The 26,704-nt window shown below is 43.3% G+C and overlaps 1 protein-coding gene and 1 pseudogene across 1 annotated transcript in view; both read right to left on the bottom strand.

The window, feature by feature from the left end:
- RHBDL2 (rhomboid like 2) overlaps positions 1 to 26,704 on the bottom strand; it is a 57,665-nt gene that overhangs the window by 15,877 nt on the left and 15,084 nt on the right. Inside the window, exons 2-4 of the mRNA XM_040231669.1 lie at positions 18,101 to 18,366; positions 15,240 to 15,388; positions 12,830 to 12,942 (exon numbers count right to left, since the gene is read on the bottom strand). Coding sequence (XP_040087603.1) covers positions 12,830 to 12,942; positions 15,240 to 15,388; positions 18,101 to 18,346 — 508 coding nt within the window. The 5' untranslated portion in view covers positions 18,347 to 18,366. The remainder of the gene's footprint in view (positions 1 to 12,829; positions 12,943 to 15,239; positions 15,389 to 18,100; positions 18,367 to 26,704) is intronic.
- On the bottom strand, positions 7,580 to 9,596 carry LOC120856401 (annotated as a pseudogene).

The raw sequence follows: 26,704 nt of genomic DNA, 5'->3' as shown, positions 1-26,704 counted from the left end.
CTAACAGATTGGCTAAAATTAAAAGACTGATCATACCAAGTGTTGATGAGGATATAGAGGAGCTGAAACGTATGGTGGGGATGTAAAACTATACGCTTTGTTACCATATGACTTAATTCCACTCGCAGATATTAATATATACACAAGAGATTCACACAAAAACTTGTACACAAATATTCATGACAGTGTTATTCATAATAGACAAAAGTGAAAACAACGCAAATGTCCACCAAATGGTGAATGAAAATGTGGTATATCCATACAATGGAATATCATCCAACAATAGAAAGGAATGTAGTGCGGATACAAGCTACATCATGGGTGAAGGTGGAAAACATTATGCTAAAACATTATGCTTAAAAAAAAGGCAATAAAAGACCACATAGATTATTATTTCATTTATATGAAATGTCTAGAATGGGTAGATGTAAAGAGACAGAAATTAGATCAGTAGTTGCCTAAGGCTAGGGAAGGGGTTTGAGGTAAGGAGTGGGGAGTGACTGCTAATGGCTACAGGGTTTCTTTGGAGCACAAAAGTGTTTTAAATTTAGATTGTGATAATGGGTGCATAACCTGTGAAAAGTGAAGTCGCTCAGTCAGATCTGACTCTTTGCGACCCTGTGGACTGTAGCCTACCAGGCTTCTCTGTCCTTGGGATTCTCCAGGCAAGAATACTGGAGTGGGTTACCATTTCCTTCTCCAGGGTATCTTCCCGACCCAGGGATTGAACCCAGGTCTCCTGCATTGGAGGCAGATGCTTTAACCTCTGAGCCACCAGGGAAGCCCAAAACACTGAATTATACACTTTAAATGGGTGCATTATCTGTTCAGTTCAGTTCAGTTCAGTCACTCAGTCGTGTCCGACTCTTTGCGACCCCATGAATCGCAGCACGCCAGGACTCCCTGTCCATCACCAACTCCCAGAGTTCACTCACACTCATGTCCATCGAGTCAGTGATGCCATCTCATCCTCTATCGTCACCTTCTCCTCCTGCCCCCAGTCCCTCCCAGCATCAAAGTCTTTTCCAGTGAGTCAAATCTTCGGATGAGGTGGCCAAAGTATTGGAGTTTCAGCTTTAGCATCATTCCTTCCAAAGAACACCCAGGGCTGATCTCCTTCAGATTGGACTGGTTGGATCTCCTTGCAGTCCAAGGGACTCTCAAGACTCTTCTCCAACACCAAGTTCAAAAGCATCCATTCTTCGGCGCTAAGCCTTCTTCACAGTCCAACTCTCACATCCATACGTGACCATAGGAAAAACCATAGCCTTGACTAGACAGACCTTAGTCGGCAAAGTAATGTCTCTGCATTTGAATATGCTATCTAGGTTGGTCATAACTTTTCTTCCAAGGAGTAAGTGTCTTTTAATTTCATGGCTGCAGTCACCATCTGCAGTGATTTTGGAGCCCCCCAAAATAAAGTCTGACACTGTTTCTACAGTTTCCCTATCTATTTCCCATGAAGTGATGGGACCAGATGCCATGATCTTCGTTTTCTGAATGTTGAGCTTTAAGCCAACTTTTTCACTCTCCTCTTTCACTTTCATTAAGAGGCTCTTTAGTTCCTCTTCACTTTCTGCCATAAGGGTGGTGTCATCTGCATATCTGAGGGTATTGATATTTCTCCCGGCAATCTTGATTCCAGCTTGTGTTTCTTCCAGCCCAGTGTTTCTCATGATGTACTGTGCATAGAAGTTAAATAAGCAGGGTGACAATATACAGCCTTGACGTACTCCTTTTCCTATTTGGAACCAGTCTGTTGTTCCATGTCCAGTTCTAACTGTTGCTTCCTGACCTGCATATAGGTTTCTCAAGAGGCAGGTCAGGTGGTCTGGTATTCTCATCTCTCTCAGAATTTTCCACAGTTTACTGTGATCCACACAGTCAAAGGCTTTGGCATAGTCAATAAAGCAGAAATAGATGTTTTTCTGGAACACTCTTCCTTTTTCCATGACCCAGCGGATGTTAGCAATTTGATCTCTGGTTCCTCTGCCTTTTCTAAAACCAGCTTGAACATCAGGAAGTTCACGGTTCACGTATTGCTGAAGCCTGGCTTGGAGATTTTTCAGCATTACTTTACTAGCATGTGAGATGAGTGCAATTGTGTGGTAGTTTGAACATTCTTTGGCATTGCCTTTCTTTGGGATTGGAATGAAAACTGACCTTTTCCAGTCCTGTGGCCACTGCTGAGTTTTCCAAATGTGCTGGCATATTGAGTGCAGCACTTTCACAGCATCATCTTTCAGGATTTGAAACAGCTCAACTGGAATGCCATCACCTCCACTAGCTTTGTTCATAGTGATGCTTTCTAAGGCCCACTTGACTTCACATTCCAGGATGTCTGGCTCTAGATGAATGATCACACCATCGTGATTATCTGGGTTGTGAAGATCCTTTTTGTCCAGTTCTTCTGTGTATTCTTGCCACCTCTTCTTAATATCTTCTGCTTCTGTTAGGTCCAGACCATTTCTGTCCTTTATCAAGCCCATCTTTGCATGAAATGTTCCCTTGGTATCTCTGATTTTCTTGAAGAGATCTCTAGTCTTTCCCATTATGTTCTTTTCCTCTGTTTCTTTGCATTGATCACTGAAGAAGGCTTTCTTATCTCTTCTTGCTATTCTTTGGAACTCTGCATTCAGATGCTTATATCTTTCCTTTTCTCCTTTGCTTTTCGCTTCTCTTCTTTTCACAACTATTTGTAAGGCCTCCCCAGACAGCCATTTTGCTTTTTTGCATTTCTTTTCCATGGGGATGGTCTTGATCCCTGTCTCCTGTACAATGTCACGAACCTCAGTCATAGTTCATCAGGCACTCTATCTATCAGATCTAGGCCTTTAAATCTGTTTCTCACTTCCACTGTATAATCATAAGGGATTTGATTTAGGTCATACCTGAATGTCTAGTGGTTTTCCCTACTTTCTTCAATTTAAGTCTGAATTTGGCAATAAGGAGTTCATGATCTGAGCCACAGTCAGCTCCTGGTCTTGTTTTTGCTGATGGTATAGAGCTTCTCCACCTTTGGCTGCAAAGAATATGATCAGTCTGATTTCGGTGTTGACCATCTGGTGATGTCCATGTGTAGAGTCTTCTCTTGTGTTGTTGGAAGAGGGTGTTTCCTATGACCAGTGCATTTTCTTGGCAAAACTCTATTAGTCTTTGCCCTGCTTCATTCTGCATTCCAAGGCCAAATTTGCCTGTTACTCCAGGTGTTTCTTGACTTCCTACTTTTGCATTCCAGTCCCCTATAATGAAAAGGACATCTTTTTTGGGTGTTAGTTCTAAAAGATCTTGTAGGTCTTCATAAAACTGTTCAACTTCAGTTTCTTCAGCATTACTGGTTGGGGCATTGACTTGGATTACCATGATATTGAATGGTTTGCCTTGGAAACGAACAGAGATCATTCTGTCATTTTTGAGATTGCATCCAAGTACTGCATTTCAGACTCTTTTGTTGACCATGATGGCTACTCCATTTCTTCTGAGGGATTCCTGCCCGCAATAGTAGATATAATGGTCATCTGAGTTAAATTCACCCATTGCAGTCCATTTTAGTTCGCTGATTCCTAGAATGTCGACGTTCACTCTTGCCATCTCTTGTTTGACCACTTCCAATTTGCCTTGATTCATGGACCCGACATTCCAGGTTCCTATGCAGTATTGCTCTTTATAGCATCAGACCTTGCTTCTATCACCAGTCACATCCACAGCTGGTATTGTTTTTGCTTTGGCTCCATCCCTTCATTCTTTCTAGAGTTATTTCTCCACTGATCTCCAGTAGCATATTGGGCACCTACTGACCTGGGAAGTTCCTCTTTCAGTGTCCTATCATTTTGCCTTTTCATACTGTTCATGGGGTTTTGAAGGCAAGAATACTGAAGTGGTTTGCCATTCCCTTCTCCAGTGGACCACATTCTGTCAGACCTCTCCACCATGACCCACCCGTCTTGGGTTGCCCCGCAGGCATGGCTTAGTTTCATTGAGTTAGACAAGGCTGTGGTCCTATTGTGATTAGATTGACTAGTTTTCTGTGAGTATGGTTTCAGTGTGCATTATAGGTTGTATGAATTATTGATATATCTTAGAAAAACTATTTTAAAAGTTTGATAGTTTCTTAAAATTTAAATATAACCCTATGATAGAATCCAGCCAGTCTATTCCTAGGTAATCATCCAAGAGAACTGAAAACATTTGTCCGCACAAAGACTGTACTGTGTTCATAGTAACTTTCATCTGTAATAACCCCAAACTGGAAACCTCCCAAATGTCCATCAACTGGAGAGTCAATAAACAAATTTGTGTATATTCCCACAATGAAAGACTACTCAGCAACAGAAAGGAATCAACTGTTTATACAAAACAACAACATGGACACACCTCAGAATAATTATGCTGAATAACATAAGTGACCCAAAAAAATACATGTTTCATGATTCCATTTATATAAAATTCTAGAAAATACAAGTTAATCTGTGATGATCAATGGTTGCCAGGGGAAAGCAAAAGGAGGACAAGGAGAAGCAGGAAGAAGTGATTCCAACAGAGTACAGGAACTCTGAGGGGAGTAATTTTCATTACCTTGACTGTGGATAGTTTCACAGTTATATACACATATCAAAACCTCAGCAGTGGACTTCTCTGGTGGTACAGTGGATAAGAATTCACCTGCCAACGCAGAGGACATGGGTTCAATCCCTGGACCAGGAAGACTCCACATGCTGCAGAGCAACTAAGCCCACGTGCCACAAGTACTGAGCCTGAGCACCTGCAGCTTGTGCTCTGCAACAAGAGAAGCCACCCCAACGCACCAAAGCAAAGAGTCGCAACCAGAGAAAGCCTACGTCTAGCACCGAAAACCCAGCGCAACCAAAAATAATAAATGATTGTTAAAGGTCAGCAGTTATTATATGTCGATTATACCTCTCCAAGGGCTTCCCTGGCGGCTCAGTGGTAAAGAGTCATCCTGCAATGCTGGAGACTTGCAGGAGGCGCAGGTTTGATCCCTGGGTCAGGAAGATCCCCTGGAAAAGGAAATGGCAACGTGCTCCAGTATTCTTGCCTGGGAAATTCCATGCAAGAAGCTTGGTGGGCTGCAGTCCATGGCGTGGCCAAGAGAGACGTGACAGAGCGACTAAACAGCAACAAAAACCTCACTGAACAGAAAAATGAAAAAAAAAAAATCACACACAGATCCTAGGGCCACGTTCTTGGAGATTCTGATTCAGTAGACCTGGGTGTGATCTGAATAATATTTTAGTTGTAACAGGTTCTTCAGGTGCTTCTGATGGTCAGTCAGATTGGGGGACCCAGGGCTGGAGTACAGGCCAGTGGTCTTCAGTTTTTATGAATCACCTGTGCACTTGTCCAAATGCAAAATCTGGTTAGTAGGTCTGGTGTGGGGCCCCAGAATTCTGCATGTTAACACGATCTCAGTTGAGGCCATTGCTGCTGATTCGGTGACCACACTTTGCTAGGAGCAAGGATAGGAAAACTAGACTTATGTTACATATGAAGGAATCCAGGAAAAAAGCAAAGCAATGGAAGAAATAGGTGAAAGGGGTCAAAAGGTAAAAATAAATTATTACTGCTTCCCTCATTTAAAAATAAAAAGTAAAGCAAGAAAGACACTAGCAGGAAGAAACTTTCATAGGTGATATGTTTATGGCATAGAATGTGATGATGGTTTTATGGGTGTATACTTTTCTCTAGATTCGGCAAGTTGTATACATTAAATATGTACAAAATTTTGTGTGTCAATTACACCTCAAAAGTGATTTTTAAAAATGTTTTATGTTATGTAAACATGTCTAACATCTTCATATATATTCTTCCCCGAAGAAAAAGGAGAAAAGAATAAAAAGCAGTGGGCCAGATGGTGGAGGGTAATACAGAGCAATCTCAGACATTTCAGGGACTTTCTGGTCCAGTGGTTGAGAATCTACCTTCCAATGCAGGGGACCTGGGTTAATTGCCCCATGGCAACTAAAGCCCACCTGCCACAATGAAGACCCAGCCCAGCTCCCCTTCCCCACCGACACACACACAAAAAAACCTTGGATGTTTCAACTTTTCATCGGCCACTGTAAATGTTTTAGGAAGGATGTGTTTGAGGAAGGTGACCAGCAGCAGTGTGAAGGAGAGACCGATACAGCAAAGAGATACCTGCCAAAAGGTATTGCAAAAATAGGCAGAGGATGTGAACAGGTTATTCACGTTCTCTCCTCTCTCTCTCTACACTGAAACTGGGGCACAGCTGATTCCACAGGTTGAAATTCAGCTGTGGGGGAAACAAGCATAGATACTGGAGCCAGGAAAAACGAGTGTGTGCAGGAACACACGGACGAGGTGGAATAACAGCAGGCACAAAGGCAGGGAGGAAGTAACTTGTGTAGCTGCGTCACTAGGCCTGGCCAACCCATCTCTTTACCCTTTACCAAGGCTTCCCACTCTCCATCCCCACTGCTCTAGGAAGCAGGCACAGTTGTGATTGGTAAAGTTTTGAGCACTGCCATGGGTCAGATAGGGTCCTCCCCCTCCCCAAAATACATTTAAGTCCTAACCCCCAGCACCACAGAATGTGACCTTATTTGGAAAATTGTTACAGATGTGACTGGGTAAGAGGAGGTCATACTGGCCTTGAAAACTAATACAGCCACCCCCTGCAATACAGGTATATTCACTTATAAATTACATATATCAATATATGTACCACTTCTTTAATGTTTTGTAAAATCACAAACATAGAATTTTAAAGGATGGGACTTATTGGTAATATGATATTTTTAAATTATTTTTACTTCATTAATGATACAAAAAATTATTATCAAGAAATAAAAAGACATGGGGGAAACTGAAAAGCATATTACTGAGACCAATCTGCAAAGGCTACCTAGTGTATGACTCCCAACTGTATGACATTCTGGAAAAGGAAGCAATGGAGACAGTAAAAGATACTGTAATGGTGGATACATGTCAGTAAACATTTGTCCAAAACCACAGAATGTACACCACCAGAGATGGACCCTAGTTTTAAAGGACTTGGGTGATTATGATGCCATCAATGCAGGTGCATCGGTTGTAACAAATGTACCATTCTGTTGATAATGGAGGAGGTTATGCAGACGTTGGGGCAGGGGATGAATGGGAAACTTCAGTACTGTCCTCTCAGTTTTGCCGTAAACCCAAAACTGCTCTAAAAATTAGTCTTAAAAAAAAAAATCTTTCAATGAGCAGTGTTATTAAGTAAGGACTTCCCAGGTGGCGTTAGAACCAACCTGCCAATGCGGGAGACACAAGAGACCTAGGTTCCATCCTTGGGTCGGGAAGATCCCCTGGAGGAGAGCTGGCAACCCACCCCAGTGTTCTTGACTGAAGAATCCCATGGACAGAGGAGCCTGGTGGGCTACCGTCCATAGGGTCACAAAGAGTCAGACACGACTGAGGTAGCTTAGCATGCATGCACGTTATTAAATAAGAATTATTATATTTATATAAGAATTTATTAATTTAATAAGAATTTATTATATTATATTTTAAAACCCATTTATCATGCCACAGAAATGCAAAGATTTTTTTTCGACTCAGCAAAGTTTTACTTTAATGTTATGTTTGCTCATAAATGACTCTGGAAAAGCTGATCTGCAAGAGACTAACATGCTGCGGTCTAAAGCAACGTCAAGACCACTGAGAACGTCCTTCAGGAAAGAGACTGCACTCTAAATCTCCCTCACCTGGGGCAAGAGCAACAGAAGGGGTACTGGGACAGACAAATAAATACACATGGTCTTAGCTCTGCCACCAGGGCTGGTGGCCCAGGACCCCAAGGCACATGATCGGAAGTTGATTGCTTGGAACTTCCAAAGCCTCTCAAATGTTTGGGTCTTTGAGGGAAAGGCTGAGGTTTTGGGAGGGCTCATGTGCCAGCTGGAAGGGCCCTCAGCTAGCTCCCTCCTCCCACTCCAGCCCCAGGGAGAGCCTAACTCCCTGCTGGCCAGGCCTGCTGGGCCCTGGGATGGGGGTAGACTTTCACCCCAGCAGCCCCTGCCAAAGGGACATTTTGGTGTCTCCTGCCATGCAGGGTCAGGTGCTGAGGCCTGGCGGTGGCCCTGAAGCAGAAATAAGCCAAATGTACATGAAAAATGGTGATTGCCCAAGACACCCTTAGTTATACTGGCACAGGGTTGTCATTCTTCTCAGGGGGTAGATTTGTGATTGCTGGGCCTTAGGAAGAGGGAGTGGGGGCCGTTGAGGCTCCTTGCCAGGGTGGAATGGCAGGTGGGAGGAGGAGGCAAGGGTCCCGAGGCAGGGGGTAAGGGCTTAGCACCTGCAACTAGGGGCTACCAGTACCTTCATATTTATTTCCAGAGTGCAGGATGCTCTGGGGAGGGCGGGGCGCATGGTGCTGGCAGCCTCTACCCAGTAGTGTGTGTTGGGGGCAAGAGTGGGGCGAGGAAGGGCAAGGGCCCAAGCATCTGTGGCAAGGCCCAAACAGGAATCTGCCCTAAAGGTGGCTGAAGCGGCCCACCTGTAACAGAGCCCTGCTCCCAAAGGCAAAGGGCCAGCCTAGCAGGGTGACCTCTGAGGCATGGGCAAACCAGGCTGAACCCAGCCATAGGAGATGCGAGGGAAAGTGGTGGTAATGAACAGTGGTAGGAGAAGTGGGTGCAGACAGGGCACAGTGAATGCGGGGTGGGCCCAGCAGCCAGGGCCCATCCATCAGAAGGCAAAGTAGCACTCCTTGGGATGGCCCACATGGTCCAGGCAGGTACACTGGCTCATGGGCAGGGGTCTGCACATCGGTACCAGCAGGCTTCTCCTCCAGGGATGGAAGGTGGTAGGGATGGAAGCCCTGGCTGTAGTCCCAGGCTTCAGGGGCTGTGTCCACCGTGTACCAGAGCTTGAAGCGTGCAGAATGTTCATTCCTCCGTTTCTCCAACTCAGGCTGCAGCACGATGTCCTTCTTGGTCTGGTTGGCAAACAGCAGGTGACACATGGTACAGTCACTGGGGTCCTTCATGATGGCATGAATCACCTGCAGCATTGAGGTGGTGCCGGTGCCTGCAGCAGTCATGCCCACAGACTTCAGCGTCTTGAAGACAGGGTTGGATTTCTTGTCCAGACAGATAGCAAACTTTGCTTTGCCCTGGTAGACCAGCAGTCTGTTAGAGCCCCAGCACTCAAATGGTGTCTCCAGTCTTTGTGCTTTCCACGTACTGGGACATCTTTCCTCCAGAGGGAAACATGGGATGGGTGTCTTTAAAGTAAACCTTGATGACCAGGTCCACAAAGCCCTGGTCGTCATCACTGGAAATGGGCGTGTAGGGCCAAAGGACCAGGTTCCTGTTGATTCAAGCAGAGAGGTAGATGTGCTGGCCAACAGGGAGGCCCAGGATGTGCTGGGGTGACGGCAGAGCAAAGCAGAACCGCCGGACATCCTGGCTAATGACCTCCTTGTTGATGAGCCAGAGCGGGTACTTGATATCCCGACTCTGGAGCATGATGCCCGGGGTGGAGCGCTGAAACAGCTTCCCAAGGAGGCTGCACAGGAGCCAGACTGGGGAGAGGACCCTGTGGCCCAGTGTGCCCAGCTGGGCCCCCATATTGGCACCACACTGCACTCACTCCACAGCCGCTGCCACCAAGACCCACAAAGATGTACTTTTAAGGTCAGTTATTTTCCATAGAAATTTTTTTCTTAGTCACTTAAAATATGAAATTTTAAAAGTGATGTCCAGTTTCAACTAGAAGAACTGCATCATTGTCTGTGTGTGTGCGCGCATGTGTGTGTGTGCGTGCGTGTGTGTGCGTGCGTGCACGTGCATGTGTGCGCGTGTGCGCGCGCATGCACTCAGTCTCTCAGCTGCATCTGACTATGAGGCTATGGACTGTAGCCCGCCAGGCTCCTCAGTCCATTGAATTTTCCAAGCAAGAACACTGGAGTGGGTTGCCATTTCCTCTCCCAGGGGATCTTCCCCACTCAGGGATGGAACCCATGTTTCCTGTGTCCCTTGCATTGCAGGCAGATTCTTTACCCTCTGAGCCATCAGGGAAGCCCCATCATTGTCTATGCTTATTCTAATTATCCAAAAAATTTGTTGTAATATGGCTATTGATTCCCACCTTCCCTAACATCAGTCAGTTGTTCTTGCAAACTAATCAGAAACTGTTACAATCAGTAAGTTTAAAATTTACTAAAACTCTCCACTGAGAAATTTTAAATCAGATGAGAAAAGTGTTTGCTGGCTTTTTTAAGTTTGAACTTAAAAGAGTTACTTCATCTTCTTCAGCAGCAAAAATCACATAATGATGGAATGATTTCCAATAACCAGTTTTCAAAATGCCCTTTTCAAAGCATGAGTGTTTTTGGAAAAGCAGTTACATTCTCACTTCTTAAGAGAAAAATACTATTGTGTCTTCAAAGGTACATATTTTGTGTTTGTGTTTCAACATCTGTAAAGTAACTTACTAGTGAAAGCCTTTTGTTATCACAGAAAAAAAAGCAGACACCCAACTGTTTTTAAAAGAAAAATACATAAACTAATCAGTAAATGAGCAAAAAATGAGAGGAATCCCTCTCGCTCATTTTAGGACTTACAGCTACAGTGGTACTGACTGTGTGGTTTTGGTAGAGAGATAGACACATTGATCAATGAAACAAAAAGGAGAACCCAGAAATAGTTCCGTGAAACTACAACCACCTGATTTTTGACCAGGTATAAAAGCAACTCAGTGAAGGAAGAATGGTCCATTCAGCAGTTTATTCTGATATTCACAGACAAACAGAAAATCTGAACCTCATGCTTTAACTAACTCAAATCACATATTTAAATGTAAAGTGCAAAACATAACTTTAGAAGATAACATAGAGAATAAGTTCAAGACTTAGGGCTCAGTGAAGAGTTCTTAGACATGACACCAAAAGCATGGCTCATAAAAGGAAAAAACTGATAAACTAGACCTCATCAAAACTAAAAACTAGCTCTGTGAAAGACTCTGCTAAGACAATGAAAACATAAGCTACAGACTGAGAGAATATCTGTAAACTACATATTCTATAAAGGACTAGGTTTGGGATATATAAAGAAGTCTCAAAATTTAACAGTTAAAAAAAATCTAATTAGATAAGTGGGCAGAATTCATGAACAGATATTTCACTGAAGAGGATACATAAATGGCAAATAAGCACATAAAGAGATATTTAACATCATTAGTCCACTAGGGAAATGCAACTTAAGACCATGATGAGATCACACACATGTGAGCACAGCTAAAATTAAAAACAGTGGACTTCCCCGGTGATCCAGTGGTTAAGACTCCACCTGCCAACTTAGGGGACACAGGTTCGATCCCTGGTCCAGGGAGATCGCACATGCTGCGGGGCAGCTAAGCCCATGCGCCACAACTCCTGAAGCCCATGTGCCTAGAGCCCGTGCTGTACAACAAGAAACGCCACCGTAATGAGAAGCGCGCACACCACAGCGAGAGAGTAGCCTCCACTCGCCACAACTAGAGAAAGCCCGAGTGCAGCAACAAAGACCCAGCTCAGCCAAAAGTATATAATTGTTTTAAAAAATAGTGACAACACCAACTGCTGGTAAGGATGTGGAAAACTGAGTTGTTCACACAATACTGGGAGGAAAGTGAAATGGAACAGCCATTCTGGAAAACATTTTGGCTGGTTCTTAAAAAAACTAAATATGCAACTACCATACAACTCGACCAACTTGCTCTTGGGCATTTATCCTAGAGAAATGAAAACTCAAGTTCACAAAACTATACTTTATGTTTTCAAAAGCCTGTACACAAATGCTTACTGGAACTTTATTTGTAATAAAACTGGAAACAATACAGATATCCTCCAGTGAGTGAATGATTAAACTAGTATACCATCCATACCATCGAATACTACCCAGCAATAAAAATGAATAAACTGTTGATAAATGCAACCACCTACATGATTCTCCGCAGACTTATGCTGAGTGAAGAAAGCTCATCCTAAATGGCTGTACTCTGTATTATTCCATTTATATAACATTCTTGAAGTGAGAAAATTACAGAAACAGAGAACAGATTAATGGGGTTGCCAGGGGGGTGGAAGAAAAGGGGGTATGGCTATAAAAATGAAACTGTGAGGAATCTTTGTGATGTTGGAAATATTTTGTACTTTGACTGTATCAGTGTGGATATCCTGATTAGGATACTGTACTGTGGTTTTGTCAGCTGTTACCATTGGGGGTAACTAGTTAAAGGGTATATGAGACCTATAGGTATTTATTTCTTACAGTGTAAATTTATAATTATCTCAAAATAAAAAGTTTAATTTTTTAAAGTTTCTAATAAATAAATGGATAGATAGGGGTTCTAATATTTCCTGCCCACACCCTAATGAATTTTTGGCATACCCAATATGAGAGATCATTGGCATATGCTGCTAGTCCCAGGATGCTAGTCCCTACCCAGTCTTTGGGACCCTTTAGCTAGTCTCAATGTTCTCTTGAAGTTATCTTTCTTAAATGCAAATTTGATCATGTTATTTCCCAAAATCATTAGTTTTGGGACATAAGGGCCTTCTGGCTTTAGTCCTTTATCCAGTATATACACCTGGACACCAAACTACTCACAGTTTCCAATCGTGCAGAACTCTGAAGTACCTGAGAATGGGCACAAAGACTTCTCGATATGCTTATCTCTAGTTAACTTATTTCTAAACTTACCAGGTGCCCTAGCCCATATTAGGAATGCAGTAAATCTTGATTTAAAAGTGTATCACCTTTGCTTATTACCTCCTAAGAGTCCAGAGATGTTGGTTCTGTGTTATATTCAGAGCACTAACCTGCTATCACTCCTGCCAGGTACACCAGCCCCACTCGGAGGCCTTTGTGGACCATTTCCAAGGGGATGCCCAGACCGAGCTGCATAAGAAGATTCCCCAGGATGTGCTGAACTCTGCAGAGACAAACACCATTGTCAAACATTATGAGCAGCCCAGGCAGTTACTTCCTTGGGAGGTTAACAGGCATTGATATGTTGTTTCTAATTAAGAACATGCTTAATGTGAATTCCATTTTCTAATTTTGTTAGGTGACTTTTTAAAGAGATAAAATCTTGAGCTTCAATATGTGAAGCAGATAAAAAGACATTTTAGAAATATACATTTACTTGATAAGTTTTGTTTTACAATAATTACTGATAATGTCAGAGCAGTGAGGAAGCTTTAAGGAATGGAATATAAGCTTGCAATTATGGGTTTAGCTGACAGTTGCCATCACGTCAGCCTCAGCACTTGATTGTGTTTTAGTTGCACAGTAATAAGAGAATACTAATTCACTCATATTGAGTTGAAATTTCAGTAGGTTTTTAAAACATCTCTTGCAAGCTCAGGGTAGTCTTTAATAAAACAGAGATGGGACTTCCCTGGTGATCCAGTGGCTAAGATTGCTCTCACTCCTAATGCAGGAGGCCTGGATTTGATCCCTGGTCAGGAAACTAGATCCCACATGCCACAGCTAAGACCTGGCGCAGCCGAAGAAATAAATAAAACAGATATGGCAAGAGAAACCTCATTCCCAGTTCTGTATTTGAGGGTGAGGTGAAGTCGCTCAGTCGTGTCCGACTCTTTGCGACCCCGTGGACTGTAGCCTACCAGGCTCCTCCGTCCAGGGGATTCTCCAGGCAAGAATACTGGAGTGGGTTGCCATTTCCTTCTCCAGGGGATCTTCCCGACCCAGGGATCGAACCCAGGTCTCCCACACTGGAGGCAGATGCTTTAACCTCTGAGCCACCAGGGAAGCCCAGTTCTATATTTAAAAGGTTTTAAATTTACCAGAATCGAAAAAAAATAATGTTTACGTAGTAACACTAGCTAAAGTTGGTTTCTCTCATATACTATAATTTGGTATATAACATTGTTGAATACAAATGCTTTTTATTATAGTTTATAAATATGGAAAAATATTTTTAAGTGAAATTGACATTATTTTGCTTGTCAAGCCCCACAAGCATCTATGGAAACTCTCTGAATGTCATTTGGCAAATTTCCATATAACAGTAATCCTTAATTTAGTTGCTATGTAGCAAAATGCTTTAGTTTTTTTAAGTGGGCATGGTGAATCAGAATTCTGAGTGAGATCATAAAAGGTTATTAGCATTTAAGAGACTGTAAGCAAAACTAAAAGGCAGGCACTGCATCACCTATTGCTTGTATTATTCTAAATAAACTATTTTACACCCATCAAAATGTTGATGAATTACATTTTTAACTTTGGCAGAGGTGGGGAGGAAGGCACTGGCAATTCACATTTTAAAGGGAACATTTAACAACACCCCACAACTTAGGGGACACAATTCTGGTTTGGTGATAATTTGGTCTCTTCTCATTGATGAAAGTGAAGTCACTTGGTCGTGTCCAACTCTTTGTGACCCCATAGACTGTAGCCTACCAGGCTCCTCTGTCCATGGGATTTTCCAGGCAAGAGTACTGGAGTGGATTGCCATTTCCTTCTCCAGGGGATCTTCCCAACCCAGGACTCAAACCCAGGTCCCCCACACTGTAGACAGACGCTTTACCGTCTGAGCCTCCAGGGATATTGATATTCCTACGTAAATACCAATATTAGGCAGTTACAATACAAAGTACACTGGACTTGGAGTTAGCACTAATGGGTTGAGATCCTCACTCTACAAATGACTACATCCCGTAAGCCTCACACAAAACAGCGGGAGCAGTGCTTGCCTTCTAGGGTTGCCAGGAGCATCAAACAAGATTATGGATATAAAAGTGCCTGATCAAAAAAAAAAAAAAAGTGCCTGATCAATAATAAGGGCTTCCCTGGTGGCTCAGAGGTGAAAGCGTCTGCCTCCAAAGCGGGAGACCAGGGTTTAATCCCTGGGTCGGGAAGGTCCCCTGGAGAAGGAAATGGCAACCCACTCCGGTATTCTTGCCTGGAGAATCCCAGGGATGGAGGAGCCTGGTGGGCTACAGTCCACGGGGTCACACCACCTATAGCACAGGGAACTGTCTCAATATTCTGTAACAACCTCACTGGGAAAAGAATTTGAAAAAGAATAAATACATGTACATGTATAACTGAATCACCCCGTTGTATACCTGAAACTAACACAGCATTGTTAATCAACTGTAGTCCAATATAAAATAAGAAGTTAATGAAGTACCAAACAAATGTTCAGGGGTATGGTTACTTACAGTCACCTCTGACATCAGTGACTCAACTGTCATTGCTTACCCAGCATGAACCAGCATGTACGAGATAAATCTCCAGGCTTCCTCCCGCTTCTCAGGACGGTAGATAAAGGGACTCTCCAAGATGCCTGTGTCCAAGGTGATCCACTGTTTCTGAGGCTTCCATACAGCGTAGTAAATAAATACCGCCAGCTGACAGGGAGGGGCAGACACTAAAGTTAACCATACCTGCTGCAGAAAGCAGCCCCATTAAAGCCCACAGGCTCTACCTCTGTTTGAAAGAATTTGCTCTTAAGAGGACCTCCCCACAGCATGTGCTCAGATGGCAGAATTCAGTCCCCTGCTGTCTATCTGACTGTGTAACTGTAGGCGTCTCCTGCTTCTTCCAGCAGTTAGGAGCAGCCCTAGACCAAACTTCAAAGAAGAGTCTCTCTTGAACCCACTTTCCCCTCCTGGGCCCTCCACTTCCCACCTTCACCACTTGATCACTCATCTGCAACTTAATCACTCATCTGCAACTTAATAGGAAATTAGGCCACCACTGGCTTCTGAAAAACAGAGGAGGCAAAGGGGACAGTAGTGACTTCGCAGTGGGAAAACCTGGCAAACAGGACCTGAACCAAGTGACGAAGGCCCACGTCACAGGGATGGCATGTGGATGCCCCCCATTCCCAAACGTGATGTGATGAGAAGGGCACTTCACTCCTGTGGTCTTCCTCCCCCAAACCCACAACTCCAGTCTAACCATGAGAAAAAGTATCAGACAAACCCAGACAGAGGCACATTGTATAGGATACCTGGCCAGTACTCCTCAAGACCATCAAAACCACGGAAAGCAAAGGCTGAGAGAGGGTCAGAGGTCAGAGAGGACTGGGGAGATGTGACGAGTAAATGCAGTGCGACACCCCAGGTTCGAGGTCACCGATGGAAAAAGTGGCGAGATTCAAATTAAGCCTGGAGTTTAGCTAATACTGATATCTCGATATGAGTTTCCTGGTTTTGACAAATGTAAAACTATGGAAATGTAAGATATTAACATTGGGAGGAACTGGGTAGGGGGCATAAGGAACTCTCTTACTATCTCTGTAACTTTTATATAAAGCTAAAATTACTCCAAAATAAAAAATTTGCTTAAAAAACATTTTTGGCAGCACCACTCAGTCTGCAGGATCTTCGTTTCTTGACCAGGGATTGAACCCAGGCCCCTGCAGTAAAAGTATCGGATTCTAACCTCGGAACTGCCAGGGAATTCCCCCTTTCCTTTTTTTAATGTACTGAGCAAAATACTGAGTAGAAATGGTGGTGGTGGGCATTCTTGTCATTTCTGATTCTAAAGGAAAAAATGATTTTAACATTTCACTGTTTGTAGTATTAAGCCCCTAAGATGGTCCTCAAAGGTCCCCACCACTTAATATTCACACCCTTGAACAGTTTCCTCCTTCAGTGAATCAGGACTGGTTTCTGGGTCTGCCCCAACCAAAACAGCGCTGACAAAAGCTGCTTTCAGGAATGCCACATTGTGGCCTTATCTTTATATAAGCTGTAAGAGGCCAGGTCCCTGTGATAGTTAAATTTATGTGTCAACGTAACCACAGTATTTGGTCAAATGTCATTCTACATGTTTCTGTGACTTTGAATAAAGCAGACTACCCTCTGTAATGCAGGTGAGCTCATATCAGTTGAAGGCTTAATAGAACAAACATTCCTTGAGCAAGAAGGAATTGTGCCAACAAATGGCCTTTGAACTTCAACTTATCCCCAGGTTGCTAGTCTGCTGGCCCACCCTGTAGATTTTAAATTTGCCAAGCCTCTGCAATTACATAAACCAATTCCTTAAATCAGTCTCTCTCTCTCTTCATATATGTGTATGATAGATGATAGATTGTGTGTGTGTACATTCCTATTGATGCTGCTGCTTAGAAGAACCCTGACTAATACAGTCCTTGATAAGAAAGTTGAGGCATCAGTGGGAACTGAGAGAATAACATCAGCAACTTTCTCACACTCTTAAGTCGGGGCTTCCCTGGTGGCTCAGAGGATATAAGAAATCCACCTGCAATGCAGGAGACCCGAGTTCAGTCTCTGGATCAGGAAGATCCCCTAAAGAAGGGAATGGCAACCCACTCCAGTATTCTTGCCTGGAGAATTCCACGGAGAGAGGAGCCTGGAGGGCTACAGATCACAGGGTCACAAAGAGTCGGACATGACTGAGTGACTAACACACACAGTGCCCCTAAGTCACATCCCACAGGCGGCCATACTCTGTCAGTTCCTTTATGAGCCATCCTGGTGTGGGAGAAAAAGCTGGGTGAGATAAGGCTCGGGAGAAGCCTGGTCCTGGTCAAATAACTAAGTATGCAGCCTTGGGCAAGTCACCCCACTCTTTTCTGGAAAACAAAACAGCTGACTGGACCAGAGTCTGATACTCACTACATGCTGCCCAGAGCCGACATCACTAGAAGATCCCAATCCCATTTTTTCCCACTGAAATCTGGAGGCAACCTATAGCTCTTTTAAACATAGAGCTCCTGATAGACCTTATCAGACCATGAATCAAAGCTGGTTCCTGAGATCAAACCGATTGGAAACCCAGAGATTATTTGATCTCTAAAGCCCTCACCAACTAAAATGAAATGAAGCCACTGCGATTATGGTCACTGCTGGGCAGAGGAGTTGTTTGAAAAATAAAACTCGACACTTGACTGCAAGTGCCTGGGAAGGCAGGAAGAACCTGGGAGGGGGCTCTGAAGAGGATGAAGTCGGGCTCTGTGTGCGCTGTGCTTGCCGCCCCAAGCTCTCTTCATGTGTTCCCCAGTCTTTCCTCCAGGTGTGATCTGAAGCCCCAGTGTATCTGCAGCCCCCCAGGAGTCCTTGCACCAGTGCCCACCTCGGGGGCACGTTTACCTCGGCGATGCTGATGCAGATGATGAACACGGGGGGCGGGAGGCAGTTAGCTCTTTCCAGGTATGTTCTTCGCACCCGTTCAGGAAGCATCCATTTTGAGACAATCCTGTGGACCTTTCTAGGCTTGAAGGGATCTTTATCTGCCCTGCCCTCTCTCATTTTCTCCTCCTCCAGCTCTGCTTTCATCTCTCTATCCATGTTCAGAGTCACATCCTCCTCTATCTCCAAATCATGAGCAGCAGCCATTGTCCTGGGTCCTCCTCCACCTGAAAGGAACAAGACTGTCAGGGGGAAACAGATGACCCTACAGCCTTCAGGCCATAGCTCTTTCCTGGGCTCTCTGGCACCACCTTGGTTTCCAGTGCCTTCCCAGTGAGTCAGTAGAAGGTGGCTGCAGATCTGTTGCCCAAACACACGCAATATCCATACCCTCACCACCCAGATATAATTGTGAAAAAGTACTAAGTTCCACCAGTCTGCAGAAGAGGACTCCCCAGAAGTCACTTATGGAATTGTCACCACCCAAAGGGTGGACTGGAGCTTTGGGATGGCAGCTCTACCTCATACACCCTTTCCTTGCCCTCTGCCCCTGACTCCCAAGGCAATTATTAGTGTTTAAGAGACAGCTTTGCCACGAGGTGATGCATCTCAGAGTCTAAGCCCCACACACACGTAACTGAATTCAGTTTTGACTAGCTTAAGTAAATAGTCTCCTCTCAACTCTTAGTTTCATCTTGCTTCTACTCCCAAGTCAGACACAGGTCTCTGGTTTCTGATTCCAAATCAAAAATTATTTAATGAGCATCGACTATGTATCCGGTACTATGATGACAGGTACTATGTATCAGGCACCCATTTTAGTTTAAAAAATTCCCCTCCCCTCAAAAAAGATATAAAACCACATCTTCTTTTTTTAAATTATCAGGGTCCTTTCTAACAGGCCACCAGCTGCATTCTGCGGCACATGGGTTAAGTAGGCCATTGCTTACTGGTCCTCCAGGTGCAGCGCTGCCACTCTCGCTAAAACACATCTTCCCAACAACTCTGACATTTGACACTCTTGGCTGAGTTCCTACTAATTTCTACACCCAGTATCCCCTTGAACTCAATCCTCAATATCTAGACACTCAAGCATTTATTCAACAGATATCTGCGGAACACCTACTATGTATCAGGTGACCAATCCTATCCCAAGTGTTTACAGTGTCATGGAGGAGGCTGAGGTCAATAAAAATCACACAAATAATTGCATAATTACAGCTGTGCTAAGAGACAGCAAGCAGATGCATACGTTGCTGAGGCAGTGTGTCTGTAACAGTGAGGCCTGAACTACATGCTCCCTCCTCTCCATGTGTCATGGTGCTATCTGTGCAGTCTTTCTCCTTTTGGTTTAGTTCTGTTATATTTTACTTCTGGTTGAACTATTTAATCAAATATTTTCATAGTCAAAAAAATGGGTGCCGCTGCTTCTTAGTCACTTCAGTCATGTCCAACTCTGTGCAACGCTATGGACTGCAGCCTGCCAGGATTCTCCAGGCAAGAGTACTAGAGTGGGTTGCTGTGACCTCCTCCAGGGGAGCTTCCCAACCCAGGGATCGAACTCGGGTCTCCTGCATTGCAGGCAGATTCTTTACCACTGAGCCACCAGGGGAGCCCCTGGCAGGGATGGGGGAGGCTCAAATACATTAAAGGGAAAAAATAATGTTGCCAGACACTACATAGAGTACAATCCCTTTTTGAAAATAGTAATGCATTGATACACAGGGAAAACATCTGGAGAATTAACCATGATTATATTTGTATGATGGGATTTCACTAGATTTTTGCCCTTTATGCAGGAGTGGGTCTACATTTTGTGTATGCTGAAGCTTAAGCAATATGGGGGGGGGGTGCTCTTTGGAAAAAATAACATTAAAATTATAAAATAGAAAAACTATAAAAGTACTTAGAATGCTTTAGAAGAAGCCTGTGTAAGTAGAAATCTGAAGTTTAAGCTTTGTTAGTATCACAGATAACCCAGCCAAAACAATCTTAAAAAAGAAGAACAAAACAGGAGGTACTGCATTCTCTGATTCAAACTATAATTTAAAAAACTACAGTGATCAAAACAGTATGGTACTGGCACAAAAACAGATACAGAGCAAAGGAACTGAATAGAGAGGCCAGAAATGAACTCATACCTATATGGGCAATTAACCTAAGGAAGCAAGAATATACAATGGGGAAAAGATGGCATCACACCACATACAAAAATAAACTCAAAATGGATTAAAGACTAAAATGTAAGACCTGAAACCATAAAACTTCTAGGAGAAAACACAGGCAGTCTGCTCTTTGACATCGGTCTTAGCAATATTTTTTCTGGATATGTCTCCTCAGGAAAGGGAAACAAAAGCAAAAATGAACAAATGGGACTATATCATACTAAAAAGCTTTTGCACAGCAAAGAAAACTACCAACAAAAGGAAAAGGCTGCCTACTGAATGGGAGGAGATATTTGCCAATGATAGATCTGACAAGGAGTTAATAGCCAAAATATACAAAGAACTCATAATACAACCCAACATAAAAAACAAACAACCCAATGGAAAAATGGGCAGGGGACCTGAATAGATATTCTTCCTACAAAGAAGACATACAGATGGCCAACAGACACACGAAAAGATGCCCATCACTAATCATCAGGGAAACACACTCAGAACCACAAGGAGGGGAATTTCCTGGCGTCTCAGTGGTTAGGACTCCACATTTTTCACTGCTGTGGCCCAGGTTCAGTCCCTGGTCGGGAAAATAGATCCAACAAGTCATGCAGTGCAGCCAAAAACAAACAAAAAAACACAGTGAGAATCACTTCACACCTGACAGAATGGCTGTTATCAAGAAAGACAACATAACAAGTGTTGGCCAGGGTGCTGAGAAAAGAGAGCCTTCGTGCATTGTTGGTAGAAGTGTGCTTTGCTACAGCCACTATGGAAATAGTACAGGGAGGTGGTTCAGTCGCTAAGTTGGGTCCAACTCTTGAGACCCTGTGGCCTGTAGCCTGCCAGGCTCCTTTGTCCACAGAATTTCCCAGGCAAGAATACTGGAGTAGGTTGCTGTTTCCTTCTCCAGGGGATCTTCCTGACCCAGGGATCAAATCAGAGTCTCCTGCCCTGCAGGTGGTTTCTTTACCAACTGAGCCACCAGGGAAGTCCATGGAAAACAGTATGTGGATTCCTCAAAGAAAAGCAGAATTACCATTAGATCCAGAAATTCCATTTCTAGGCACTTATCCAAAGAAAATTAAAATGTACCTCTATGTTAAATGCTAAATGATTTACAGTAGCTAAGATATGGAAGCAATCTAAGTGCCCATCAATAGATGAATGGATAAAGGGTATGCGGTATGCACACACACGCGCACACACACAGAGGAATATTTCCCCGCGATGAAAAAGAATAAAATCTTGCTATGCAACAACACAGATGGACTGAAAGAGTAGTATGCTAAGAGAAATGAGTCAGGTAGAGAAAGACAAACACCGTATGATTTCATCTACATGGGTAATCTAAGAAACACGTGAACAAACACAACCAAACAGAAGCAGAGTCATAGATGCAGAGAACAAACAGGTTTTTGCCAGAGAGGAGGAGGTTGGGAGGAGGCAAGAAAAAGATGGGAGATAAAGAGGTACATTTCAGTTACAAAACAAATGTCACAGGAATAAAATGTAGTGTGGGGAATACAGTCAATAACTGTGTAATAGCTATGTATGGTGACAGATGACAACTAGACTTTTCCTGGTGATCATTTTGTAATGTATAGAAATAACAAATCACTGTGCTGTACTCTTGAGAGTCCCTTGGACTGCAAGGAGATCCAACCAGTCCATTCTAAAGGAGATCAGTCCTGGGTGTTCTTTGGAAGGAATGATGCTAAAGCTGAAACTCCAGTACTTTGGCCACCTCATGCGAAGAGTTGACTCACTGGAAAAGACTCTGATGCTGGGAGGGGTTGGGAGCAGGAGGAAAAGGGGACGACAGAGGATGAGATGGCTGGATGGCAACACGGACCTGATGGATGTGAGTGTGAGTGAACTCCGGGAGTTGGTGATGGACAGGGAGGCCTGGCGTGCTGCGATTCATGGGGTCGCAAAGAGTCAGACATGACTGAGCGACTAAACTGAACTGATGCTGTATACCAGGAAGTAACAGTGTTGTGGGTCAGTTATTTCAAAAACAAATAAAGTCATAGAAAAAAAGACCAGCCACATCAGATATATGTGACTACCAAAGGTGGGGGTGGGAAGGGGAAATAGATGAATGTAGTCAAAGGTACAAATTCCTGCTGCAGCCGCTCACTCAGTTGTGTCCAACTCTTTGCGATCCCATGGACTGTAGCCTGCCAGGCTCCTCTATCCATGAGATCTCCCAGAAAGAATACTGGAGTGGGGTGTCATTTACTCCTCCAGGGGGATCTTCCCAGCCCAGGGATCAAACCCACATCTCTTACCTCTCCTGTGGTTATAAGACACATATATACTAGGGATGTAACACTATAACATCATAAAGATAATTAACACTGCTGTACATTATAAATGAAAGTTGTTAGGAGAATAAATCCCAATAGTTCTCATCATGAAGAAAAAAAATTTTTTTTTCTAGTTCTTTAGTGTTATATCTATATGAAATGATGGATGTTCACTAAATGGATGCTCAACAATCATTATATTGTACACCTTAAACTTAAAAAAAAAGATAGAATAAAAACAGAGCCATATGTATGAGACCTTTGCTGGACCCTAAGGTCTCAAGCAATGTACTATTTCTTCCCTCCCCTTGTGGATCAATGTCTTAAAGGATGAGTTTGTACCCACTAAACACCTTGTCATCTGCAACTCCGATCAGAACTGCTCTGCTAAGTTATGCCCTTTAAATAAATCCACTTCTGTTGTAATGTGAGTTCTAACAAAGTGTGCAGAGCAGCCCAGTCTCTTCAAAGCACATCCTCATGCAAATTCTCACGTACTCCTCTGAACAATCTGGGAAGAAAAGCAAGCAATATGTTCCCAATTCTCACCTTCCACTTTCCTAACTGAGCTTCCTGTTGAAAACCCTTCACCCCTGCCTTTCATCCCAACCACATTCCATTGGCTGACTTCTTTTTCCTACTACCCAGCCACAGGCATCCCCTCTGCGCACATCAGCAACACTGTCCTCCCGCAACTGGCCTTCTCTAACTTGGTGGGAAAAGGCAGTGTCAAGGTCACTAAAGGGCGGGTACACAGGCTAGAAAAGACCCGGGGAATGGCCATGTCTTATTTTTATATGCCACCCCTGTAAATAGCCCTGGATCTGGGACTATGAGCCATAGAATCCGGGCTTTGAGGGATGGGAGGCAGAGGAATGGAGAAGTTTATGTTTAACGGGTACATAGTTTCAGTTTGGGAAGATGAAAAAGTTCGGGAGATGGATGATGGTGATGGTTGTACAATAATGTGAATGCTATGAATTAATTATACACTTAAAAACAGTTAAAATGGTAAGTTTTATGTGTATTTTACCACACACACAAACTAAATAATAATATTAAATTTTCAAGGTCACTGTGGAGACTAGATAGAATATACTGTTTATCATTAGCATGTGCTTAATCAACAGTACCCAATGTCACTGACATTTTCAGCTTAGTCCAGTATATCTAAACTTCCTCTCATGCACATGCTCAGATGCTCAGTCGTGTTTGGCTCTTTACGACCCCATGGAGTATAGCCCAGCAGGCTCCTCTGTCCGTAGGATTCTCTCCGCAAGAATACTGAAGCAGGGTGCCATTTCCTTCTCCAGGGGACCTTCTGACCCAGGGATCGTACCCACGTCTCTTATGTCTCCTGCACTGGAAGTGGTACTTCTTCCCAAGTGGTACCACTAGCACCACCTGGGAAACCCTCTGAGTATTTTCCACTGGAATTTTCTTTTTTTTGGGGGGTGGGGGGCCGCATCAAGCAGCATGCAGGATCTTAGTTCCCCAACCAGGGATCAAACCCAGGCCCCTTGCAGTGGAAGCACAAAGTCCTAACCACTGGACTGCCAGGGAAGTCCCTAAAATTAACCATTTTAAAGTATAGAATTCAGTAGCATTAAATACATTTATAGTGTTGTAGGGCTATTCCCTGGTGGCTCAGATGGTAAAGCGTCGGCCTACAATGTGGGAGACCTGGGTTCAATCCCTGGGTTGGGAAGATCTCCTAGAGAAGGAAATGGCAACCCACTCCAGTACTCTTGCCTGGAAAATCCTATGGACAGAGGAGCCTGGTAGGCTACTGTCCATGTGGTCACAAAGAGTCGGACACGACTGAGTGACTTCACTCATAGTGCTGTATAACCATCACCACTATCTATTTCCAAAATTTTTTCATCACCCCAGACAAAACCCTCATACTCAGTAAGAAGTCATTTCCCTCTTGCTCCATCTCTGAGCCAGCCTCAGACAACCATTAATCTGCTTTTGGTCTCTATGGATTTACCTATTCTAGATATTTCATACAAATGGAATTATACAATATGTGGCCTTTTGAGCCTGGCTTCTTTCACTTAAAGTCTTCAAGGTTCATCCATGCTGTAGCATGTGTGGGTACATCACTCCTTATGGCTGAATAATATTACATCACATAGATAGATAAATAACTAAAACCACATTGTTCATCCATTCATGGGTTTAAGGGCATTTGGATTGATTCCACCTTTGGGCGACTGTGAATAGAGCTGCTATAAACATCCCGATACAAGTTTTTATTTAAATACATGCTTTCAATTCTTTCAGGAATATACCTAAGAGTGGAATTGCTGGGTCATATGGTAATTCTGTGTTTACTTTATCAGGAAATCTTCAGATCCCATTTTAAAGTGGTTAAGACTGTGCTTCCACTGCAGGGGACACAAGTTCGATCCCTGGTTGGGAAACTAAGATCCCGCAAGCCAAGTAATGAGGTGGAAAAAAAAATTAAAGTGGGGATAAGGATAGCACTTACTTCATAACATTTTTAATTGTTTTTTATTGCAGTATAGTTGATTTACAGTGTTGTGCCAATCTCTGCTGTGCAGCTAAATGACTCAGTTATACACGTATAGATATCCTTTTATTTGTATTATTTTTTATTATGGCTTATCACGGGATATTGATTACAGCTTCCTGTGCTATACAGTAGGCCCTTGTTGCTTATCCATTCTAAATGTAATAGTTTGCATCTAGCAACCCCACCTCATAGCATTTGGGGGAAGATTATTTGAGATAATCCATATAAAGCCTTAGAACAGTTTCTGGCACACAGTAAACACGCCTTAATTATTAGTCTTATCGGCTATGGATGGATGAGTGGGTATGTGGATAGGCAGATAGATGGCTAGAAGGAAGGGTGGGACTGAGTCTGGGATCTATTTTCACACTGCAAGTTACTAGGAATTAGGTCACGTTTATTTCTTTTTCAAATGCACTCCATTAGGCAAGGTTGCACATTATAATAGATTATAGTTAATAAATTTAAGGAAGTCCCCTTTTATTACTTTTTTCCCAGTAACTTTGCTGAAAATAAAGGCTTCTTCTCTTACACTCACCCAGTCCCCGAGGGTCAGACTCTAAGTGTATAGAAATAACTATGGGGTTGGGCAAAAATTTCATTCGGGCTTTTTGCAATGTTTTGTGGAAAACCTGGATGAACTTTTTGGCCAATCCAGTATTTTATTAATTTTCCTTGCATATTGATGATTATTTCTAGTTTGTTTCATGTCTCATAAATGGCAAAACAGAGTATGGATTTAAGATCAGCAGCTCTTAAACGCAAATACTAAGGCACTTTTAAAAGAAGTTTAGGGACTCCCTGGTGGTCCAGTGGCTAAGGCTCCACACTCTCAATGCAGGGGGCCTGGGTTCAATCCCTGGTCAGGGAACTAGATCCCATAAGCCACAGCTGAGACTCGGTGCAGCAAAATAAATAAATAAAATTTTTTTTTTAATAAGTTCAAGTAGGAGTGATTAACATTGTGTTAATAAGCCCTAGTCGTACATGCTCATTTCACGAGGAAATAAAATTCCACATTGTTAATAACACAACTTTATAGCTATAAAAGGGCTTCCCTGGTGGCCTAGACAGTAAAGAATCTGCCTGCAATGTGGGAGACCCACGTTAAATCCCTGAGCTGGAAAGACCCCCGGAAGAAGGGAATGACAACCCACTCCAGTATTCTTGCCTGGAGAATGGACAGAGGAGCCTGGCGGGCTACAGTCCACAGGGTCACAAAGAGTCAGACACAACTGAGTCACACACACACACACACACACATACACACACCCCTATAAAAAGAGCTAAAAAAACAAGGATTACATTTCTCCCCCAATCTTTCTCTTTTTCCCAGACTTCAAAATTTCCAGAAATTTTATGACCTCAAGGCCATCATTTTATTTATTTGAGTGAAATGTATTTCCTGTGTTGCAAAAGTATCTGGCCCATTCAGTTTGGCTGAGCTCACTCTGTGTGCTTTCTTCCTTGGTATGTGTGAGTGTGTATCAGTCACTCAGTCGTGTCCAACTCTTCGAGACCCCATGGACTGTAGCCCGCCAGGCTCCTCTGT

The sequence above is a fragment of the Oryx dammah genome, unplaced genomic scaffold, assembly GCF_014754425.2.
Source record: "Oryx dammah isolate SB20612 unplaced genomic scaffold, SCBI_Odam_1.1 HiC_scaffold_28, whole genome shotgun sequence".
In the NCBI taxonomy this organism is placed as follows: Eukaryota; Metazoa; Chordata; class Mammalia; order Artiodactyla; family Bovidae; genus Oryx; species Oryx dammah.
Note: the sequence above shows the minus strand (reverse complement) of the source record. Positions and strands in the feature narration are given on the sequence as shown.